Source organism: Apostichopus japonicus, chromosome 6, assembly GCF_037975245.1.
Source record: "Apostichopus japonicus isolate 1M-3 chromosome 6, ASM3797524v1, whole genome shotgun sequence".
NCBI lineage: Eukaryota > Metazoa > Echinodermata > Holothuroidea > Aspidochirotida > Stichopodidae > Apostichopus > Apostichopus japonicus.
In genome coordinates, this window is record NC_092566.1 from 6,927,222 (window position 1) to 6,950,498 (window position 23,277).

General features: G+C 34.8%; 1 protein-coding gene across 7 annotated transcripts in view; it reads right to left on the bottom strand.

Moving 5' to 3' along the window:
* Positions 1 to 23,277, bottom strand: part of LOC139968824 (uncharacterized) — a 70,707-nt gene that overhangs the window by 24,985 nt on the left and 22,445 nt on the right. The window contains exon 1 of one of the 7 annotated variants that reach the window (XM_071973275.1): positions 20,302 to 20,460. The exons of 2 other annotated variants lie outside the window; for them this stretch is intronic. In XM_071973275.1, the coding sequence (XP_071829376.1) occupies positions 20,302 to 20,351 (50 nt within the window). In that variant the 5' untranslated portion in view covers positions 20,352 to 20,460. Of the gene's footprint in view, positions 1 to 2,144; positions 2,383 to 5,367; positions 5,403 to 15,327; positions 15,408 to 16,964; positions 17,080 to 20,301; positions 20,461 to 23,277 lie in introns of those variants that run through there. 4 more of the 7 variants (XM_071973276.1, XM_071973273.1, XM_071973270.1 and 1 more) reach the window with 4 other exon arrangements.

Below are 23,277 nucleotides of genomic sequence, written 5' to 3' on the forward strand. Positions count from 1 at the left end.
ATAAATGAGTGTGACATTTTGTCGATGAACAACCTCTGTATACCAGCAGGGCCAAACGATCATGAACTATTCCGAGTATCAGTATAACATGAGTCTAAGTGATTTTATTACTATACGTGCATTTTTTAGTCACAGTCAGAAAATAGAGAAGAAAAATAAGATAATAATAATAATAAACCGTCAAACAAATAGACCTGTTCAGGTATTCTATCAAATATCACAATGAAGTAGCACAGTAATGCCAACGGATATTGTCAAGTATGAGATATAGGCAAAACAACACAAACGACTGGCTCTCGCTTATAGGCTCAACAGTTTGTTTTACTTCTCTTAATAATATTTTCGCCGATAGCTATTCGCCTCATCACATAATATCTGAAACCTTCACAGGTTGACGCGCCGTAGTTGAAGACACACGTATAACATGATAGGCTACGGGATATATATTACAAGTTCAAGGAATAATCGACACTTTGGCCTAGTAATTAATGTGATTATCAAGTGCGCCACCAATTGCAATGAACATGGACTTTGAATACTCGGCTACTATTACTTCCACAGTCTGCAAATGTTACAGACAAAGACTCTTGGTAAATATCAACACTGGCCGATGAGGACCTATGCTCCTCGATAAAAGATGTATTCACACGATAATGATACCCGTATATATATCAATATGTATAAACAGTATGTATCTAAATATACACGTTCGACTTACCGTGTTACAACTACGCACGCAAACACATGCAAAGACACACACACCCACACATATATTGTTAATTTATATATAGGCTACATGTTATATTACCGAACGCATGCTGTTTCCTATTGTACATCCGCAAAATACCAAGAAATTGATTATTAAAGTACCGAATTACCAGGCCTTTCCAGGAGATAGTACTTGACATATTTTTGTACGGATTTTCCAGACATAATCGAAATAGCTTGTTGTATAGCTATTTAAAGTCAGCATTTCTGTAAGACAGTGGGATCCACTGTGTGAGAACTTACTTCTGTGTTTGAAATTATGTATGTGTACCAGGTGTTCCTATTGGTGGGAGGTGTTAGTGGGGTTGGGGGTCAGGGTTGGGGAGGTTGGAGCCTGACGGCAGGCTAAGGGCACTAGAACTTTTGAAAGTTTGTCAAACCTTTTAAGTCAGCTAAAAAATATCTTTAGGCTACAGTTAAATGGAAAACAAACCCCAATGGTAATAAAGGACCTAAATACTTAAGCACTAATTTTATTCGAGGAAGAACTTTTTTAGGATGGTCATACTTTTTTCCTTGTAGGGTAACATTTTCTGAAACAGACTCAACTTAGTACTAGGAAATATTGATATTTTTTGGTCGATAACTAGCACATTTCCACGTAAAATTAGGATAATACAAACTTAAGCTCTGCAGGTGAGCCTGATATATATAAATAAATAAATAAATAAATAAATATATATATATATATATATAAGTAAATAAATAAATAAATAAATATATATATAAATATATATATATATATACATATATATATATATATATATATATATATATATATATATATATATAAACACATAAATATATACATACATATATATACACATATATATAAATCTCAAATAGAAACGTGAAAAAATAAAGTTAATCAAGCCGAGTACAAATAAATAAGTGTCAATAAAAACATTCTCTGAGTGGTACACAATTTAGTGGGAAACCGCTATATGTTAAACATATATGGGTTGATAGTTGAAAATAAAACACAACTTCATCATAAGTTCCCTTATATAGACCTGCAAAAGATATTACAAGTCCACGCTCTCCCCTTTCCCACAGATAACCGTTGCACGAACATCTTAGAAATCTTTACTCCTGCATTAAACCACAATTTGATTATTGCGTAATGCCACTCAATAGAAAACATTGAATTCCAAAACGCACGTGAGTTTGACGCATCAGGCCAAGACACTTTCACTGTTGTCCGTAGGAGAGTAAAAAGTTCTCTTGCATACTTTGATACGTGTTTAAAAAAAAAATGTTGGAACGCGATTTCAAAGTTACTACACAATGTTGGAAGTTATATGATTCCTCCAAACAAAAATAATAGTTAACACCATATATATGAATATTGTAAAGAAATGAGTTTATAGACTTACCGCAACGATTTTTATTCCACAAAACACATGTACACACACAAACCCGCTTCTTGCTAACCTGGTGAACAGCTTAGGAAAAACTCGGATTTATTCAGGTTTACCCGTAGCGCGTAGGTGGTATTAGTCATAAATGATTTCTGATCTCAAACCGCGAACTGTTATATACAAACTACATATGCGATTCCCTAGCAGGTGCATGCGTACGACGATCCGCCCACACAAGGAATCCCCATTGCTATTAATACATTAGTAACCTTATTTCTAGCCCTTCCAGTACACACGAATCATATGTCTTTGGCTAAATTTGATTCCCTGACGAGTAATGAATTATTCATGATATGTGACGTTCAGTCATCCCATTGGTCACAGCTGGTTGCGACTTACCATATATGGTATCAACCGGTAGTGGTAGTTCCGTTCAGTGCTAAACCGGGGTGCAAGGACTTCCGAGTGAGGTCATGTGACACGACGTAGCGGTAGGATTTTGTGTTTCGTCACAGAGGGTTTGTGACGCTCTATTAGACAACAATACGGGAGGGTATATAGGACGGTGTAAAGACAAACGTTTGGGGGAGCTTGAAGTTGTTTGAAGGTATCGGAGGGGTCCTGTCAGATAAATCCGCTTATGAAAGAGGTGCTGCACGGTCGACTGAATGTAATTGTGAATAAATTTACCTTCAACGGAAGCTTAACACTAGTGTATGATCGAATTCACCGATGTGTTTACACTTTTGTTAAAAAAAAAAAAGATTTGTCCGTGTATACTTGATTCAATTGTTTATATGGAAAATTGGTCGGGATATACCAACTCTATATATATATATATAAACAGCCGGTTGTTTTCTTCTTCGAGGTTCGAAGTAAAATGTAACTTAGACGACCTTTGAAAGGGAAGAGACATAAAAAAAAATAATAATAATAATAGATATAGAATATCAATATTGGTGTATAGGCTATAAACACATTTGGTATCGGAATGAAATAGTTTAACTTCAACATTAGAATATGTAGGTGACTGGGAAATACCTATTTGCCAGTGACCTTAATAATAAATGCTTGTTTCATATGAGGGCGTTATTTGAAGCTTACCGGCAGGGTTTTTTTATCCCCTTTTTAGATATTGTTCTTCTGTTACAGAATTTTAGCATACCAAATTTTGTCATACTGTTGATAAGTATTGAAACTAAACCCTTCCACGTAAATTAAAAATTTCCACCGACGCCAATAAAAAACAACGTATAACCAAATGATAAGAGAGTGATTAAAAAAATGAAGAACCAAGAATCAATTCTTTATTTCACTTTAAATGTACAAATGCATCAGTTTAACACTGATTTTATTCAAGACTTTTTCAATTATTGGCTCCACCACTATACATGGTTAGAACACAATATATATATATATATATTTTTTTTTTTTACAAATGTTAGAATTGGTAACAGGTCCCTAGTCGGTCAACACTTAAGGTTTTCGAAGACTCAATATGTGTAGCACTCAATGTGATGTAAACTAGTGTCTCGGACTTTCAATGTCGTGTCTATAAGATCATGTGTAGTGTCTGTTCTTTCATCGGTCACCGTCTTTATGGTCATGTGACCCCATAACAATAATGGCCTGGGGCTTGAGAAGGTTATTGGTACGCTGAAGCTTAAACTGTCGGGACTTTTTTGGTCGAATGTTCTTAGAAAATGCAATTAATGTAGCATAATCATCACCCATACAACTCAGGTAAGCTATATATAGGCCTATATAGGCCTCTTTATGCAGGGGATTCTATCGCGTTCTACCAGGGAATGTTTTTACCTCCATGCTTAGACCACGTAGGACAATTACAGGATATATATGCATGGTAGTAGGTATTCTCCACAATGTTTGGTTGAAAGTAACGTCTGTAGGCCTACTGCGCAGACTCGTAGTCAGTCTACAGTTTGGAATGCAGATACTTTAGTGCAAATTTAGCACATGGTATACTCACGCTAAGAGAAAATGACTACTTTCACAAGATTTGGTTCTGTTCTACATCAGCTGAGAGGCATGAGGGACGTAGTGGAGGGGATGGGGGGGGGGAGGGGCACCCATCGGAGGTTTTGTACCCATGAAAGATATACACCCTTGATTCACCTTCCGTTGACAAGCTCCCGTTCTCACGGTTATATATAGGTAAGCCAATAATTGGCTTCAATTTAAGATTCTGAAGTAAAATAATGAAACACACTGTTTACAAATAGCGGCCGCGTCAGTAAATATACCCGACGTTCTCAAGGTCGATTTTGACACCTTAATTGGCAATTGACACAGTAACTGTGAATGGGTGCAGTCATCCAAGCACTCTTTACTATCACGTCTACCAACATAGCCTACACTCTCTTCTTCTATTTTTGGCGTGCTAACGGAACCGGAACAAACACGGAGACTACTTTGAACAAACGGAGCTCAATTTGCAATTTTTTTTTTTATTGTTAAATGCTCGTACCGTACAAAAACTCTCTGACCATATTAAAAGATTTCTCTGTAGGTACTCAGGCTGAGAGAAATGATTGATCAAACACAGACTGGCGTACATAGAAAGCGTCATTTCTAAAAATGACTAATAACGCTATCAATAGTACATTTCCAATGCAGAAGCGGAAGCGAAGTGAACTGGGGAAATCCCCTTCTCTATTTGCCATGATTCAGTGTATGGTTGTATGTGTGTGTGTGTGTATGCAGTGAAAGCCAGAACAGAAAACCCCGAAAAAAAGAAAATATTGGCAAGCGAGAAAAAAATGTTGTCTGCGTGCGAAAACCTTTGATAGTGAATGAGAATAAAGACACCACAAGAAGTTTGAATTGCGGATACTTTCTTAAATACATAAATGGTTACGCTTTGTATTAAAATTTGCAAACAGGCGCGTTTCTTTACAGACACCTGGCATAATCAGATACTAAAGTGAGGGACTGAATGGGGGGGGGGGGGAGAAAAAAAGAGCAAGAAAAAAAGAAGGTGTCCCAACTGAAGAGATTGGGCAAGAACAACTAGTTCGCCCCTTACCATCTCCATACTTGTGTATCTTCCTAAATAAAACTGGAGAAAACGTATAAGTATGTTACAAACGAACATACACACATTTTTAAAATAAAAGACGTGATTGAAAAAAACAAAAAAACAAATCAGTAACCTAGTCAACGCTTAAAGCAATAGTTAAAAATTGACAAACAGGGACATAATAGTATATAGGCCTACCTATAATCGTAAGTGTCCATACTTCTGTACAGGGTCTTCGCAGTCGGTTCTGGGCGTCTAAATAGCTTGCAATGGCAAACCATTTAATTGTAAATTATAACAGGTTATTGAACCATATCCGCCCAACCACAACATATCCCACCCCCTCATATTTCCTCAAACAGAATAGACTGATTGCACCGTTTAACGCAACCGAAAATCATCCTAACATTTCAAAATGACAGAACAGTATAAGAAAGAAGAAAAAAAAAAGATATGAACTTTTCTATGTAGTTCACTGATATTGAAAGCTACAGTTAATGCCCGTGGTGTTGGTAATATAGTTCTTGCATGCGTATAACCTGTTTGCGGAGATCTCTGGACGTGACGTCACGTGTGACGTCACGTGTGACATCAGCACGATGACGCGAACAGGAAGATGGCACCTCACCGCGCACGTTTGGATTGTTCCTGTCAATCGTAGGTATTGGCTATAGGGTTTACATGATATAGAGAGGTTAACACTAGACGTATATTACACACAGGTAGATATGTTAGTTCTAAAATAAAAACAGCATGACGATTGGAGGGTCAAAGGTCATCACCAAGTCTGCTTTAGAAAGTCATAAATAGGTAGGTTATTCAGATTCAAATCCTTCAACAAGCACTTCCCATGGCATGCCAACCGTTTGTTTCTTGGAAATTGTTAGCGGGGTTTTAGAAACTGGCACAAAAGTAGGCTACGACTACCTGTGAAAAGGTTTAGTAATTTTAGTCTGGTTAAAAATTGGAGGGTTTGATGATGACACTGAAAAGCTGTTACAACGCCGTCATTACCTTGTCTACTTTTTTGAGTGCAAGCAATACCTGGTTATGCTGTTGTTTAATGTCACCAAAAAATAATGCCTGAAGGAGATTTTCAGTTGATTCGGCAGTTATTTTTTTCCAAATCTAACCAAGTATCCCTGCTCAAAGAAAATTGCAGTAGGTTTAAATTAAATACATGCAGCCCTTCTCTAGATTTTTCTCCGGCTTTCAGTGAAAGTCAACTAAAGGTTGACTTTACGACACAAGGTCCATTTTTTAAATTGTTTTTCTGTTGTAGACCTTTAAAAAAAAAAAGCAACGCTATACCAGTACAAGTTATATTTCTATAATTACTGTTAAACTTTGAGAAATGCCCTTTTAAATAGCTGAGATTCATCACTGTTAGGGTCTGGAGGCTAGGCAGTCCAATAATGCACAGAGCATATATATATATATATATATATATATATATATATATATATATATATATATATATATATATATATATATATATATATCTATATATATATATATATATATATGTTGATACTAGATGAGACTAGTGGAACACGAGTAGTTGTTACTCGGAGTTTCACGCGTTATAGCGATCTTCAGACAACTGCAGTTGTCTGAAGATCGCTATAACGCGTGAAACTCCGAGTAACAACTACTAGTGTTCCACTAGTCTCGTCTAGTATCAACATATATTACGCTCTGTCCAATGGACATAGAGCACTCTGCGCTAAGATAGACGCCAACCTACTCTATATATATATATATATATATATCTATATATATATATATATAAGGGTCAGTTCCTTCAGAAGCTAGACATGACTAAATGGGGTGGGGGGGGGGGTGGGGAGGGGGAACATAAGACTTTATGGCCTCAAGTGACATGTTAAAAATTAATAGAATTTTTCAAGGACAAATGGTTTTGTGAATGTCTATAGAAAGGTGCTTTGTTGTTTACATGCAGTTCGAAGAACATGTTTTGTGTGAGTTAAATAGAATTTTTACAACAATGGGTGATAAACATTAAGTTTATTCACATTTATTTCTGTACCGCGAAGCCCACGTCATCATTAATTTAGCCTTAAAGGAGTATTCCAGAGACTTCGCCCACCCTCAGTATTTTAAAGGTGGCATATCTTGAAAAATAAAATAACTGATAAAAACATTACCAACGTTCAAACTGTCCTCGTTTTCTTTGGTCTCTTGGAGAATAACATATCAAAACAAATCCATTTAACATACTATATGTTCAGTTAAAAATTTACTTTGCAAAATATCAAATATTTCCAAATATTGACGTTAATTTTCGGTGCATGAGATGCAAGCTGTCTGCTTTTCGTCTGTCTGAGTACTGCGTTACCACAACTTTTTAAAGAAAAAGTCGCTCAGGAAAGAACCTGGGCACGAAAACCAAACTACCGAACGACTGATTCGCTCTCAACCCCAGTCCCCTTGCATCGGGACTGTGACTGTGTGATCGTCGTCGGGTGTGCATCACCATTCCCATCGAAAAGGAACAGATACCACACATGATCTTATAATATATATTAAGTAACATTTGAAAATGTTTGTAAGCTTGCTTCTGTTACCTGAATTGACTAAGGTTTAGCTTTCGGCTTAAAACTTCCAACAGCACTGATGACCATGGACTATCCAAAAGTTAAAATCTAACTTATGTTCTTCCCCCTTTTTTCACTTCCTTAATTTTCAACCCCTTTGCAGAAAGTCAGTCCAGATGTCCAGAGAATCAAATAGCAAATGTGCATTATTCAAACAAGAGAATTTAAGAGAACTCATTATAATATATATCCCAATAATCAAACCACAAACAATTACCGCCCCCCTCACCACAAAACAAACAAATAATTCCTTGTTACTGACTAAACATGATCATAAGTCAGTAAATATCCTTTATGAACGTAATTAAAGAAACCCAGACTATTTTCTATTTTTTTTATGGCTCATCTAAGTATTCATGTTCAAGTTATTCCATGAAAAAGTCCTGTCGATTGTCTGTTCTAAATAATTAAATAAAGGAATAAAAAAACAAGTTATATCCCAAATCCTTCTTTATTGTGCTATATTGTTAACGTATTCTCTTCGATATCCCGTTTAATTGTGTCGTTATCGCCTGTATTTTCTAGTTTATAATGAGTTTATGCCAATACACATCCATCCTTGTATATTGTCAATAGAGTTATACCTCAATTTGCTTACAAAGTTTCAGACAGAATTGCACAATTACAAAGTATACTCATAGTGATCCTAAAAATATCCCAAATATTTCACTTATAGTATACACACCAAAAGGGTACGAAATAACAATGGGTGTATTTCTTTTATCTCTTTCGTCACGGGTACAGTTGCGCCCGTCCCGGGACATCTGGGTAAGTCTTAACAAAAAAACAAACCCCCCCCCCAAAAAAAAAAAATCTGTATAATTATGTAGGTACCGGAAGGATAGATTTCTTTATGACGTCACAAATACATTGTCTTTTTTTATTTTAAAATAGTGGCCGCGTCGTTTTAAAGTAAACAAGTTAGATCGAATCCATTATTTTATATCCTGGAGGCATCCTCATTCCATAGCAGAATTATTTACATAATTTTTTTTTATAAGATATTTTAAATATATATATATATTCTTTATTAAATATTACAACACTATATGCAATCTAAGAATTCGATAGACATTTAAGCCAGGTTCTTGCTTAACGACCAAGTTTGCTTTCACTGCAGTATATGAAACCGTGGGACAGTAACTTTGATAATTTCCTGACACATGTGGTTTTTTGAGAGAATAATCAGTTTATAATACAATGAAACAATGGATGGATTGCGAACGTCTATAACTGGTTCCCGGGTTATAACTACATTTAAATTGATAACAGAACCTCTCAGATATGCAGCTTAATAAGGATACAATGGTACTTTGGGTATGCTAGGTAAACTTTCCGAAGAGTGAAGTCGAAAAAAAAGAAAAAAAAAACTTATTTTTTTCCATATTTATATGTATCATTTAGGCGTAGCCCTTTCCTTGATAAAGGAGAGACAGTCTATCATGTGATTCAAGACCCAGTCACCACCCCCACATGGCAACAGAATTATTGACATTTACAGTGGAATTGGGGTGGGTGGGAGACGTGCATGCATGCATGCATTATAAGTTTTCTCATTACTAGTTTTTTTTTTATGATTGCCTAAATGTTGCTTCCAAAGTTAATCATTGCTTAACTTGAGATGTCATGTCATCGGAAAGGTCGTATTAACCGTGGCAGGGAAATGTACGGCATTGGTTGAGCTGAAACGGTGGAAATTAGACTGGCACTCTGTAGCATCTCGTGAATTGGTATTCGCGCGATTAGAGTCTTTTACTTGTACTTATACCAAAGGGATTTCTACATGTAAACAGATTTATATGTCGTTGTACCCTTATCACAATTCTGGTGGAAAGTATGACTGAAGAATAAACCAAATATTTAAAAGAAAAAAAAAGAAAAAAAAACGTGAATTGTCTGAACGTACATTTTACATGATGCGCAGGGAACGGCCGAACAACTTGTTCTCATTTTGCATATATAGTTTACTGAATAACCGCTTGCTGTCTAAAGTTATGAATGCATGGGTGGTGTAGTCCTTAAAGACAATGAGCTCAAAGTGCACTATACATTCTCACATGTTGAAAAGAAATTGAAGCCCCATGAATATGACCGATGCGACGTTTTTCGTGGAAGTAAAGTAACCCATAAACAGTGCTCTGATGGGTGAATTTAGAATTTAGTGGCAAAGACATAACATTGAATTGATAAATCTAGTCGTTTCACCAGAAGAACTTAACGTAATGTATCTTATGCCTAAAGTGTTTGTTTGTTTGCTTGTTGTTTGCATGACCCAAAAGAAATATTATTTTGAATGTCGTCCAGATAATAAGGTCGCTAACTGAATGACTAATAGGTCATTCGTGGCCATAAAACATTACATAAATAAATTGGACAATTATTATAGATCAGTGATGCATGTATGTGTGCTCTTAATAACTTCAAATGGAGGACGGAAAAAAACATGTACATGTTTAGGATGCATGAACTCATTTAACTATGACACCATAAGGTCAAATAAATTAAATTCTCGATGCCTAGACGACAGAATGAGGAAGAAGGAAGCAATATTTTTGTCCAAGCTTCATTAGTTGTATACTCTTCTTTTTTTTTGTATAGAGTTTAAAAGTTTTCTAGGATGTGTTTGTGGGTATACCGTGCAAGCATGCATGCGGTTTGTAATGAGAAGAATTTTTTTTACAAGACAGACAGCAAAATCGATAGAATTGTCAGGATTTATTGGTCGGGACAGGAATACGAAGGCCCTTTAAAAGAGCATTTATTTTTAACTGCAAACTGCAATATGGTGTCGTTCCCCAATTGGTTATTTCATTTCTTCGGGAAATAGACACAAAAGATTAAAAAACAATGTAAAAGAGGCTGTGAGAAATACTTAATGGTAAAATATCTGAAAGAGGAACATGTCATGGTTATAATGGGGATCTTCTACAGCCACACTCTAAATCAACAGAGGGGCGATATGATATCGGTCCTGACTAGTTCCGCGAAACTTGACAAACGCCAGTCTCTGGATATCACCGAGAATTCCATTGTGAATGAATCTCTAAAGGATTCTTCTAGACAAACTACCTTCCCGTTCCCTTCACACACAGTGCGGCACATTCCAGCTAACATATGGGGTTTACTAGTCAACGAAATGTTGCCCACCCGTTTGTTTGGGAACTTTCGACACGTCTAGTCGTCAACCAATCAGAAACCTGTTTTTTTATGGGTATATTCAATCACGTTCGCTCAAAATGCATTTGGTTCCAACTTTCTGTCAATTCAACGAAATCTAATTTTTTTCTTTTAATTGCTTCTCAATTATAATTACGATTACAAAATTTGGCCATGATCCTTAGAGACTGTTTTCTCATCAGAAAAAATATTATTCTTGAGTAATTAATGGTTCCGTTCAATTAAAATGAATCGACGTCAAATTATTTGCTCTTTCCTGTTTTCATTAACTTTAGTAGTAAAACGAAAAGAAAAAAAAACCCCGAATGAGCTGCATCGTTATGGAAATTTAAATAATCGAATATTAACAAGGACGAACTAAGCTTACGAATTATAATACTAATCCATTTTGTTAAATAACTCAGCTATACACAGTACCCTAACTATATGAAACTACGATCCTCTAATCCTCGCTTCAAATATTTTGACGCTTCTGTCTTGCAACACACACATTGCGGTGCATTCAATTAAAGCTACACAATATAGGGTTTGCAAAGATCGTTGATGACGCAATGACCCATGACGTCATAAACAACGTCATTAAAACTCCCTTGCTTTTATTTGCTCCTTCATTTTGTGGACACGACGAATATCTCTCCACCGATCCAACTCTAACCTGACTTATCATTATCAGCTGTTAAGGCCCGGTCACACTACAGCGATATTTTATCGGAATACGGTCCGATTTTTCCGATTTTAGGCCGAAGAGTGAGGTTTGTGGTAGTGAATGTAATGAATACAGTGGAATATTCGAATACCTACTCCAAATCTGAGGGGTTCTGGAACGGACTACATTCTGAAGTGACGTCACATCGGAAAACGATAAAAATCGGAAGAGAAATCGGATAGCTATCCGATAAAAGGAAACGGAGTCAATAACAAAAGTTAGGAGAGGGCTATTCCACATCGGAATGGCTCAACAGATAGCAAATCAGGTCCTTTATCACTGTGGCTAGAAGACCCGAACGAAAAACTGGCTGTTTCGATACCTCCGGGAAAATCGGATAGTATTCCGATAAAAAATCGGTATAGTGTGACCGGGCCTTTAGACATGTGTTAAAGATTTACATCTAATATTGTAATTCGTTATTATGAATAATTTCATTATCCATTCCCATATCTATTGCACAGTCATCAAAATTAAGCCTAATAGGAAACTCAAATGATATTTCTTTGTTTATTTATACGTCAAGAAAGTTGGTTACCGTTAATTCATTGTATATATCAAAGTTTGGCATAGTTGGTTATATAGCTTCATGAAACTATATAGAAGATCGTCACATCACATTATTTGATTTCTAATCTGCATGTACTTTCTAATCTGCAGTTTCTAATCTGGTCTGGGTTTTTAATCTGGTCTGATCGCTAATCTGTTATGGTTCTTTAAAAGAGTCTGCTCTATAATCTGGTCTAGCCTATAATCTGGTCTGGTCTATAACGTGGTCGGGTTCATAATCTCTTCTGCTTAATTAATCTGCTTAATCAATTTGAATCTGCTGAATTTGCCCGAAATTTGAAAAAAATATATGTTTATCCTCCTCCTAATAAATCACGATTTTTCGTTACGTTTACAGGAAAACATGAAAGTGGGAGGGACCTTCGAACAATTGAACACCCACCCACCTATCAACCACCTTTATCAACACGTACAATACGTCGACGGAGAGAAGTCAACGAATTCCACGTAGAACGAAGTATATATCTGTCATACATACCACTGTATACTGATTGAGTTATACAAAATGTCTGCTTTAAACAATAACGTATAAATTGTGGAATATTATATAATATAATAGAACATGTTGGGGATTATTACAACGGTGGGACTGATGTTTTGTGGTGATAATTAATGATACAAGTTTATAAAAGACCAGCAAGCTGGTTAGACATCACAAACGTACATAAATATAATTGGAAAGCTTTCGAATTTGCTGAAATGTTGGTACATATTATAGCTGCACGGTTAAACTTGTCTATATATAAAATATGATTGATCATAACGTATTGTTTTTTATTAGCTGTCGTCTCAATGGATAAATAACAATACTCTTGGGAAAGCTAGTTATTTGAAAACAGAAAAGATAAAAATCATGAGACATGAGACAGAAGAAAAGTAGAAGAAAACAGTCACACATCGTCTAGATCGCACCTTCGTAACTGATTGATACCCTAGCCTACTTTGCATATAAGAGACGGCGAGACGCAATCTCTCTGCTTTTATCTCTTCAGGATAATTTTTCAACTGATTTCACTTCTTTTTGGTTCGAGAAGAAATATTTCAAACGCACGGATCGCATTTGACTAGATATTTGAATAAGTTTATTGAGTGACGTTACAAAAAAAAGAGGTATATTCAAATACTAAACGCGATAAGCTGTTTTTAAGGAAACATAAAATCAGGTAACTTAAAATATCTTTTAAGTCTGTTCTTTTTCCTTTACTTATACCCTGTTTAGTAAATTTATAAAAGAAAAATATGGAAGTACGATATCACAAATTCCAGTATTAAAGAAAAAAATGAGTCCGATACTATCAAGATATCGCATGATTTATAACGTTTCAAGCCGAAGAACGTTGCATTGGTTTTAACTTCTCGATATTCCATTTCAACTATTTTATATTTCACACATATGTGACGTCCTTCGATATAACTATAAGATATTTGTGTTGTTGAATAAAACCATTCGCCATAATAAAAATAAAAATAATAAATTATATATAATTATAGGGTAAAGTACCGTTTTGTTTAGTATAGAGCATATTGGTAACTGTCAACTGGGCGCTGTTTAGCTGCTGCCATGTGGAGGGATTGTCTCTATAATGTTTGACAGGTTATCGTTGACCAGGGTAATATTGTGATGCGCCTTGAACGCCGAAGTTATCGGTGGATATGTCTGCGCTTTATAAATCTACAATATTATTATTTTTATTATTATTGTGTCCCACAAATATAAAACATTCTTTGATATTCTTTCATTTGTAACTTTTTGAAGTTATTCATAATACCATCATTTTTTTTCGCGCAATTCGGTGGTTTAAAGTAATTTACATTTTACACTAACAACTGACAAGTGTAACAACCACCCACCCTCCCACACCCACACACACATACACACAATATGCAGTTTTAAAATTCCGTCAAAATATGTAGCATATTCATTTGAATAAACCAGCAATTTTCTGCAAAGTGATGTATTGTCCAAACAATTTTCACAACATTTTAAAAACAAATTGATACATTCTTTATATTTTGCAAAGTGATAACTTGCAAGATGGCACCATTATTGTTGATCAGCATTTCACAACAAAATTATGGGTTGTATATTTGTAACAATTTTCTGATATATATATAGATATATATATATATATAAATATTGATATATATAGATATATATATTTATAGAAATATATGTAGATATATATATATATATAGATAGATATATAGATATAGATATATATATATATAGATATATATATATATATGTATATATATATATATATATATATATATTGTGTGTATGTGGGTGTGGGAGGGTGGGTGGTTGTTTACTTGTCAGTTGTTCGTGTAAAATGTAACTTATTTTAAACCACCAAATTGCGCGAAAAATATGGTATTATTATATATATTATCTAAATATATGCTGAAATTATAATATATGAACCTTTCCATGTCAGTAATTTTGTAAAAAATAGGTTTAAATATTAGTTAATAATTTCGATATGCTTAAAAATCAACATTAAGCAACAAAATGTGAAATTTAATGGAAATATATAAGTAATCAATAAAATTATTTCTTTCTTTCAAAACGCAAATTTGTATTGTTTTTATGTTGACAAGTAAAATACATTTTGCACATAATTTTGTCATAATTATGCCAAAGTACTTGACGACAAAAACCTTTTTTTAAATTTAATTTCATTAATGCAACAATTAAACTATTACTGTGTGGAAATATCCATACACCCTGTCACCCAGTTGGGACAATTTTTCTATACTGAAGTGTCATATCCCGCTTTTCAGAGCATTCGGATTGTCGCTACAAGCAGTATGAATATCATGTTTCTATCACGTAAAGGTTAGGAACTGCTTGTACTGCTAGTATTACCGCTTTATAGCACGGTATGAGAGGACAGTATGGAGTGGTAATAGCATTAGGAAATTGTCCCAAACTGGCTGACCCTGTAGTCCCTGCGCTTCGCATCACAAGTTATATTTTGTAACACTACGAAGATCTCTGTGTTAGGTTCTATTATTAAAATTATATATTTATATACCAAAGCTTCTTTTAATGAAATGATAAATTAAGAACATTTTATTACTTACCTAATTTGATTTACGTCTCCCGGTAGAACTTTAGAAATACCCACACATGATGATGAAATGTTCATCTCATTTGGTACTCAATAAGTCTCACTTAACGTCATTTAATCTTGGAAAATCGCCGTCGTTTTGCTTGTAACGTCTATATATAGATGCCTGGAACTAGAATCTTACGCAATGCAAGCTCTTGAAGAAAGGAGACACCATGTATCGAATAATGATTATTATTATTATTATTATTATTATTATTTTCCAGTTTGCCATTTGTATAAATCAAATACTATTTGTCAATGATTTACCCCTATGTTTGTTCGTTTTATTCATGTTATTAATATATGAGATTGTTTTTTTTATCTTATAGAAACAGTCGTCAAACTGAATGATAAGTTTTATTGCTTAGAGCTTAATATTGTTTTGTTACATCATGTTTCCTATTTAGACAATGATTTGATATTTTCTCTTACTTCATTGCTTGTATTAACATTTCGGTAACGTCATAATGTTCCTTTGCTAAACATCAGTTTTAATTTATGTTTTTATAGAAATGATTTGTATGTATAACGCGGCTAACAAAGCAATAAACCTGTTGTTTCAAATTCCAACTGCAAACGACGCCTTATGCAAAAAAATTATCCGGTAAAATAAGTTTTTTTAAGACTGAAATGATTTAACCTGAGCGATGATTCGAAAATTTCATGTATCGCAGTTCAGTTATAGTGTTTATGCGCATGCAAAGAAATATATATAAGCGACCGAATTTAGTATTTGATCTCCGCCATTTTAGTAAATATTCTTTGATTCAGTAAACGCAATGTTGATGTGCAGAATACATCAGATTAAGTCATCGTTTTCCCCTTTTTTTTCTTAAGAGTAAAAGAGTAATCATGGATAGAAGAATCGTAACTTACGTTAACTATGCATTAGCCTATACCCGTTATCCTTCAATTTCAATTTCTTTACGTCAAAGTATTTCTCTACGATTAAGGGAAAAAATTAGTTGTATTTGAAAAAAACAAAAAACTTTGGACCTTAACTTATTTTGAAATTTGACTGTGATACAAAAGAAAGCTATTCTTTTGCGGCTGCTTTGTATTTCCCGGTGGTCAAACAAGAGTTGTCTTCAAATTCATATTAAGGGAATATTCTCATTTGAGGCTAATTCTGATATAGTCAAATCCCCCCCCCCCCCCCCACCTAAAAACGTAAGTAAATAAACGTACATAACTATACTTATTTAATAGATATTTTGTTAATGGCAGAGATAGTGATGTCTTATACTGTAGAATGATCTAAGTATATTAGGAATTACTGTGTTTAGTATAAGCGGCATTTGAATCCTCGTCCACTGCATGTTGTCACTATTTCTCTGATAAATTGGGCCGTTTCTGCTAACTGGAAGGTAAACTTGTACTAGCTTGGTAATAACTATAGAACTTGCTATTGAGATGACTTAACTTTTAATTAAACCTAATTCGGATTTCGTAATAAACCTACACAATCCTGTCAAAATCATTGTAAAATGAAAAAAAAAAACCATGATAATTTTCCTATATTCTTTGGTTAAAAGGTATAGATACAATATTCAAATTTCTGCAGAATAAAAAAAAAGTTTTATAGGAGAAAAAAATATAAAAGCAAACCTTTTAAAATGTCCACACGTCATCTTCTGGTGTTTTATGGCTTCAATGTTTGTTTTAACTGTAACTTTATTTCTGTTCAATTAGACATTCACACTTCTTCAATGTAAACCAATCTGTACAGTAATAATATATACTTCCACGGTTTGATTACGCAGAGGTGGAACACACTCATGCTGTCGTCAGAACGAGGAAAAGGTGACGTCATTTTTTTAACCGGGGTTTCCCATAACCTCATTACGATTATGCCCTCGTTCATGTATGTCTTTTTGGTCCTCTAAATTAATGTAATGATATTTATATGTTATGTATTATATTGACTGAACCATCAATGTATCTATACCATTTGAACAGTTAACAAATCGCAGAGAATAGTGGGGAAAAAGGGACAAAACTTACATTATCGATAAACGTAGTGGAACGATTCTGTTCAACAACTGTTTTCTGTTTACTATATACAAAGGGTTATACGTTGCACTTACGTCGTTACTAAAAAAAAACACATTGTCAAATGAATATTTTTATCCCGTCAATTAATTTTATGGAAGCTGTATTTTGTACCGATAATGTTGAATTCTTATCGAATATACTTTTTACATCATATTCCATGTTATAACAATGAAATGATGTTTTCTCTAAGATTTCCAAAGTCGTCGTTCACAGTTTAAGCAATTCGGGTTAAGGAAATGGGTGAGTTGAGGTAGGGAGATGGTTGAGATGAGAAGGGGTGGGGATGAGGGAGGGGTGTGCGGTGGGGTTGGGGGAGGGGGTGTGGGGGTGGCGAGAGGATCCGGTAGCCGTTTGGCCCAATCTCTGCTTTTAAGCAGTCATTGAAGTTGTTAAAGTACTGACCAACTGGGTTGTCCAACTACCGTATACAGACACACGTGTGATTATCATGGTTACAGAACACTTTCACAAACTTTTTGAAGCTACAAATCGTACGACATTTATGGGAGACCTAAACCAGATCATCATCATTTATTCCTCTGTGTGATATGAGATAAATTTATGAACAATTATCCGAAACAACGTTGAAACTTTTTATCCCATTTGGGGATATATGATTTAACGGTCCTTCACACACAAGGCTGAAGACTTGATACAATCCAAATACAATGTTTATTTTCTGAAATCGTGAAGTAGTATTGCAATTGTAGTAGTATTGCAATTGTAGTAGTATTGCAATTGTAGTAGTATTGCAATTGTAGTAGTATTGCAAGTAGTATTGCAATTGTAATTCAAATGTATTGCAACTTAAAATATTGAATCTCCTAACATAATCTCTTAATCATTAACATTATCTTATATGATTTTGGCATTGTTTTCAGTGTCAACATTGTTAACACACACACGCATATATATATATATATATATATATATATATATTGCATTCAATTTTTTTCGTAGATAAGCGTATATCAATCTTTTTCTTTTACGTATGTTTATAATTAGGGGAAGCGACTCTACGCAAATGACGAAGCCTATATGCCAAACCACACCAACATTCTCATCCAGGGGACCCAAAGTCCCTTCCTCTGGCCTAACGGCCAAATGACTGGTATATCAGACCTTTTTTGGGGGCATATTTTTCAGATATCATTATCGTGTTGGATACTCGAAGTGTACAACGTTATATTCAAATCGGGGATAGCATAACGAATGACGCCCCTGGCTCAAACCAGCTTTGTGAGTTCATTGTGATAATTATTTCGAATAACTTTCGAAATAAAAACTCTTTCCATCAATAGTTATATTAATATAGCTTTTCTAGTTAAGTTGCATTTTAGTTACGGTAGAGCAATTTCAAAAGAGAAAGTTTTTGAAAATTTCCAATTTTGCTTTGATATTTTTTTCCCCTCCATTTATTCAGCATATTGGTGTTTGATATTAATACTGTGTGAAAATTGCCCGGGGAGAAATCAAACCTATTAATAACTCATTTATTTGAATTTCCTTAAAAAAATATATATAGGGGCGTATTGTAAAGTGTCATCAAATTTTATTGTGAGTAGTTATCGATACGAATGATGAAATTGCAGACCTTCGTTAGAAAAAAAACAATTGCTTTATAGTTGAAGTTTAGAAATTTGTTACTCAATTCATCCAAGAATCTATTCTGTAGAGTAATGGGCAATCTTGAGAGTTAGGAATAAGTGTGCTTAAATTGTTTTAAACTTGGTTTAAACTTGTTTCTCTGAACTAAACTGATCTCTCTGAGGGTTAATCTTTTTTGCAATTCTGATACAACAACTTTCCTCAATATCTGAAAATAATTTCTAAGGAAAGAAAACTATAAAAAAAAAAAAAATCGTTAACAACTTTAAGTTGAATAGTTTTGCTCGCTAAATTTGCAGGAGTATATACTGTTGAAAATTTGGTAAAAAAAAAAATCAAGTTTATGCAAATTAAGCAGAAAAGTGCATAAACTCGTGCATAAAATATGTCCAAATGTGCAGTGTGTTTGTGTCAATTCTTCCTGGTGAACTTCAGCGTTGGTGACGTACGAGAAGTCAAAATGTACACAAACGTTAAATTAATTTATATTCTTATTTTTTTCTTTGAGTGAGTGTGTGTGTGTTTGTAATCAGTTCGTCATCAACAAGTTTGATTTATTACTTTTTTGAGAGCTATTACCGGGTACAAAGTCGACCACTCCGGAAGAAAGGGTACAATAGGAGGTATAGGCCTATCTCTGTCAGAGGGTAACGAACCGTGGGTGCTTGTCTTACAGATCAGGATATCAAGGGGTAACTGACCGTTGGCACACGGTACAAGTAACTTGCCTTGAACGCCGTATATATCATCGATCAGAAAAAAGCACTGTCGTATACGTAATGCGTACGACGAACTTTAATACAAGGCTATACTGAAAACTTAGTGCAAGAGATCATTTTAAGTTAGAAATATAAATGCGGTACACTGTGAAGAAATGCATCTAATAGATAATTAACCAAAATATGCTACAACTTAGTTAAATTGATGGCCACTTGTATATAGGCTCTAACAGTTTGCAAGCTTCCACCCTTCTTCATTCCACGATACCGTGCATTAATCCGTAAAATCTAACGATCGTGTATTGCTGAAAATAATATGTGTTAGAACTTGTAAGAATATACTGTTGACAACTGTAAGCCACTTACCGATGATTTCAAAGCAGGTGATTGCGTTTCACGCCTAAAATTATACACTCCTTCAAGCCCCACCCCCCTCCCCACCCCTCTCCAGCACACACACACTTTTTGATGAAAAGAAAAATGCTAAATAATGGAATATTCAAATCTTGTTCTGATATTAGGTAAAAAATTAATCCCATATAAAATAACAAATATATACATACAACTCAGCTTCCAATGCACCCCAACCTACGTCTTCAAGCTTCACGTTCATTAAATCCACAGATCTTTTAGAATCCGTCTCAATCTGATAAGTGAACTAAAATAATCAGTATTCCGCTTACATTTATCTTGAATGTTGTCTACATTATTTCCAATCCGCCGCCCTTGTCATTATAACACTTAACACACATGGCCGGGCAGAAGTTGTCGCTTAATCGATTTCTCACAACGTGGGATGAGTCATGGCAATATGTTAGTAAGCCTTGTAAAGGATTTCCTAGGGAATTCCCAAAAATATCTAAAAATTCACTAGCGGAAAATACCTGTGTGGTTTGTTACCGAACTAATTGCCTTTGTTCTCCAGCAACGTAGTTTATATGACGTAAAAGCAGTGCTGGTGACCTGACGTGCACGCTCCTTCTGGGATACAAACTTCTCACTTTAAGGAAAAAAGGGTTTATGACCTATATTTTTTCACCCTGTACTATGTTTTCCCCCCTCATTTCTCATGACATTTTCTCCCAGTTTTTTTTTACCAAAGGTCGCGAAGAAGAATCCCATTTATCGGTCAGTTTCATACCGCTTATTGGGTGAACTCGTTCTAAGTTTAAGTGTCTTGGAAAGTTTACCAGGAAAGAGGAAACATATACAGGCACGAGACGAAGTGGTTGGTTGGGGAAGGGGGGGGGGGTTAAAGGGTGGTATGCATGGAGCCCGGAGGGAAGGGGATGGGAGAGGAGCGGGCAGTTGTACAAAAGAGCAGTGTGCATTGAGGGACTGATATAGTGAGTAGGAATAGAGGGTTAAATTGTTAACAGAAACTCCCCACACCCCTCAGAAGAAATACAAGGAAGAAAACAAAAGGAAAGATGAAAACAAGAATGAAAGAAAGACAAAAGACTTGAGGAAAGAGAAATATTTTTACCTGTATGAAGGAGTGTTATATATAGAGTGTGCGTGGGCTGTGTAAGTGAATTGTAGCTGTGGCTGTGCATGGGGTTTGCATTAAGGTGTGCATGTGGTGCGCATTGGATGTGCATTAGGAGTGTACGGGGAGATGGGGGGGGGGAGTTTGTGGTGGACACTTGCGGTAGCTTGTGGGCTTCAAAACTTAAACTGATTTTGCTTTTTAATCAAACGTGTTTGAAAATTCGTTTCCTTTTTGCCTCGTAACTGTTCGATAGAGAACATTATCACGACTAATTGCATGTATATATATATATATATATATATATAATGAGAAGTTTTCGTACCGTGTACACCGTGGGTTTGTATTTGGGTGTGTATGGGGTGTGCATTGGTTGTAATGGGGGTATACACGGGGGGGGGTGGAGAAGTAAACTTAGGTTGTGTCATTATATTTTGACTGAATTTTTTTGGGGAAAACTGGTTTCCGGTTGCTATCAACGTTCTCTCAATGTTTTTTCCAATGACATGAAATGTTCATAACGAGGGGTTTTGTACCATGCTCAGGTGCGTGTGCAGGTTTACAACTCCAAATACCATTATGGAACCAGTGGTGTGGTTGCATTCGATTAGGTGTCATTCAAAGCAGATTAATGGCGTCACTGAAACATTATTGTTTTCATATTTGATACAACCGATTGCGTAAGCTGTCGCATTAATGTGCATGTGTACACAGTTTTCGCATACAGCTAGCTAGCTATGTTAATGTGATCATACTGTTAAGTGAAATGATTATTATGAGAATCTTAAAGTTATGATGAAGTTTTTTGTGAAAGATTATTTGGCATATACTTATGAACCATTATTGACAACAGAGAGCATCCCATCCAGCTGTAACCAATTCAAACATTGCCATCTTCATAAATGTCTAAAAAGACCGATTAGTTATCTCGAAGTAACATCAAGTATTTACGCCAGTTGGTCGGCACATCAGGAATACAATCTCAAAATCATAACAATTCTTGTATATTTAAAATCCCAAACTTTGACTCAAATTTGTTTTTTTTTTCTTCTTATTATTTAAGGGTGACACAAAAGTAATCATCATATTTGGATGATATGGCAGGCATCGTTATGAAGAACATGCAGTTTCCTCGAAAATTGGGAGTGAAATATCTTGTTCCGTTCGCCAGATATCGTCAATTAAGTTTTAAAAGCGTTTTGTCTGGGAGGCTGTAATTTTGTAAAATCTGTGATGTCATAGTGCCACTATATAGGCCTATAGGACTCTGAAAGAAAACCGTTTACGTTGCGGCCTATTCATGCACATTCAAAGGGTAGAATGTTAACCATGTCAAAACTGAAACCAACGTCATTATTATATCCTTTTCAGAGTTTCAATATTTTTAGAATCAGCATTTTCCAAAACCCATATCCATTACAGAATATAAACATTGTAATAGTACTAATAATAGGCTAAAAACAATATTAAAAAACATAAACAAAAATCGAAACGCATGTGGCTGCATTGGTGATGTCATATTTAGACTTGACCAAGTCGTTAACATTTTAGGTGAAAGAAGCATGAAACCTTTGGTATCTACCGAGTAGAAATAAGATATTCCTTAGCTGTTTGGTGAAGCGGCGGCTTTTGGCAGTTATCTCTTTGACACATAGGCCTATACTGTAGACCAATGTTGATAGTTTAGATTTGATTTCCTTCTAAGCTTCTAACGTCATGTATATATATATATATATATATATATATATAAATATAAATATAAATATATATATATATATATATATATATATATATATATATATATATATATATATATATATATATATATATATATATATATATATATATATATATATATATATATATATATATATATATATATATATACCAGTGGCTTTTTAAGTGAATAAACTTCGCGCGTAAACGGAAGACAGCAATATGCCCATTATCTCAGTAAACTTGTCTGCATCTGAAATGGCATACGTTTTTTTTTGGCAGATATGTACCTGTAAAGCTGTCAAGGAAATGGATCACAGTATAGATGTGACAT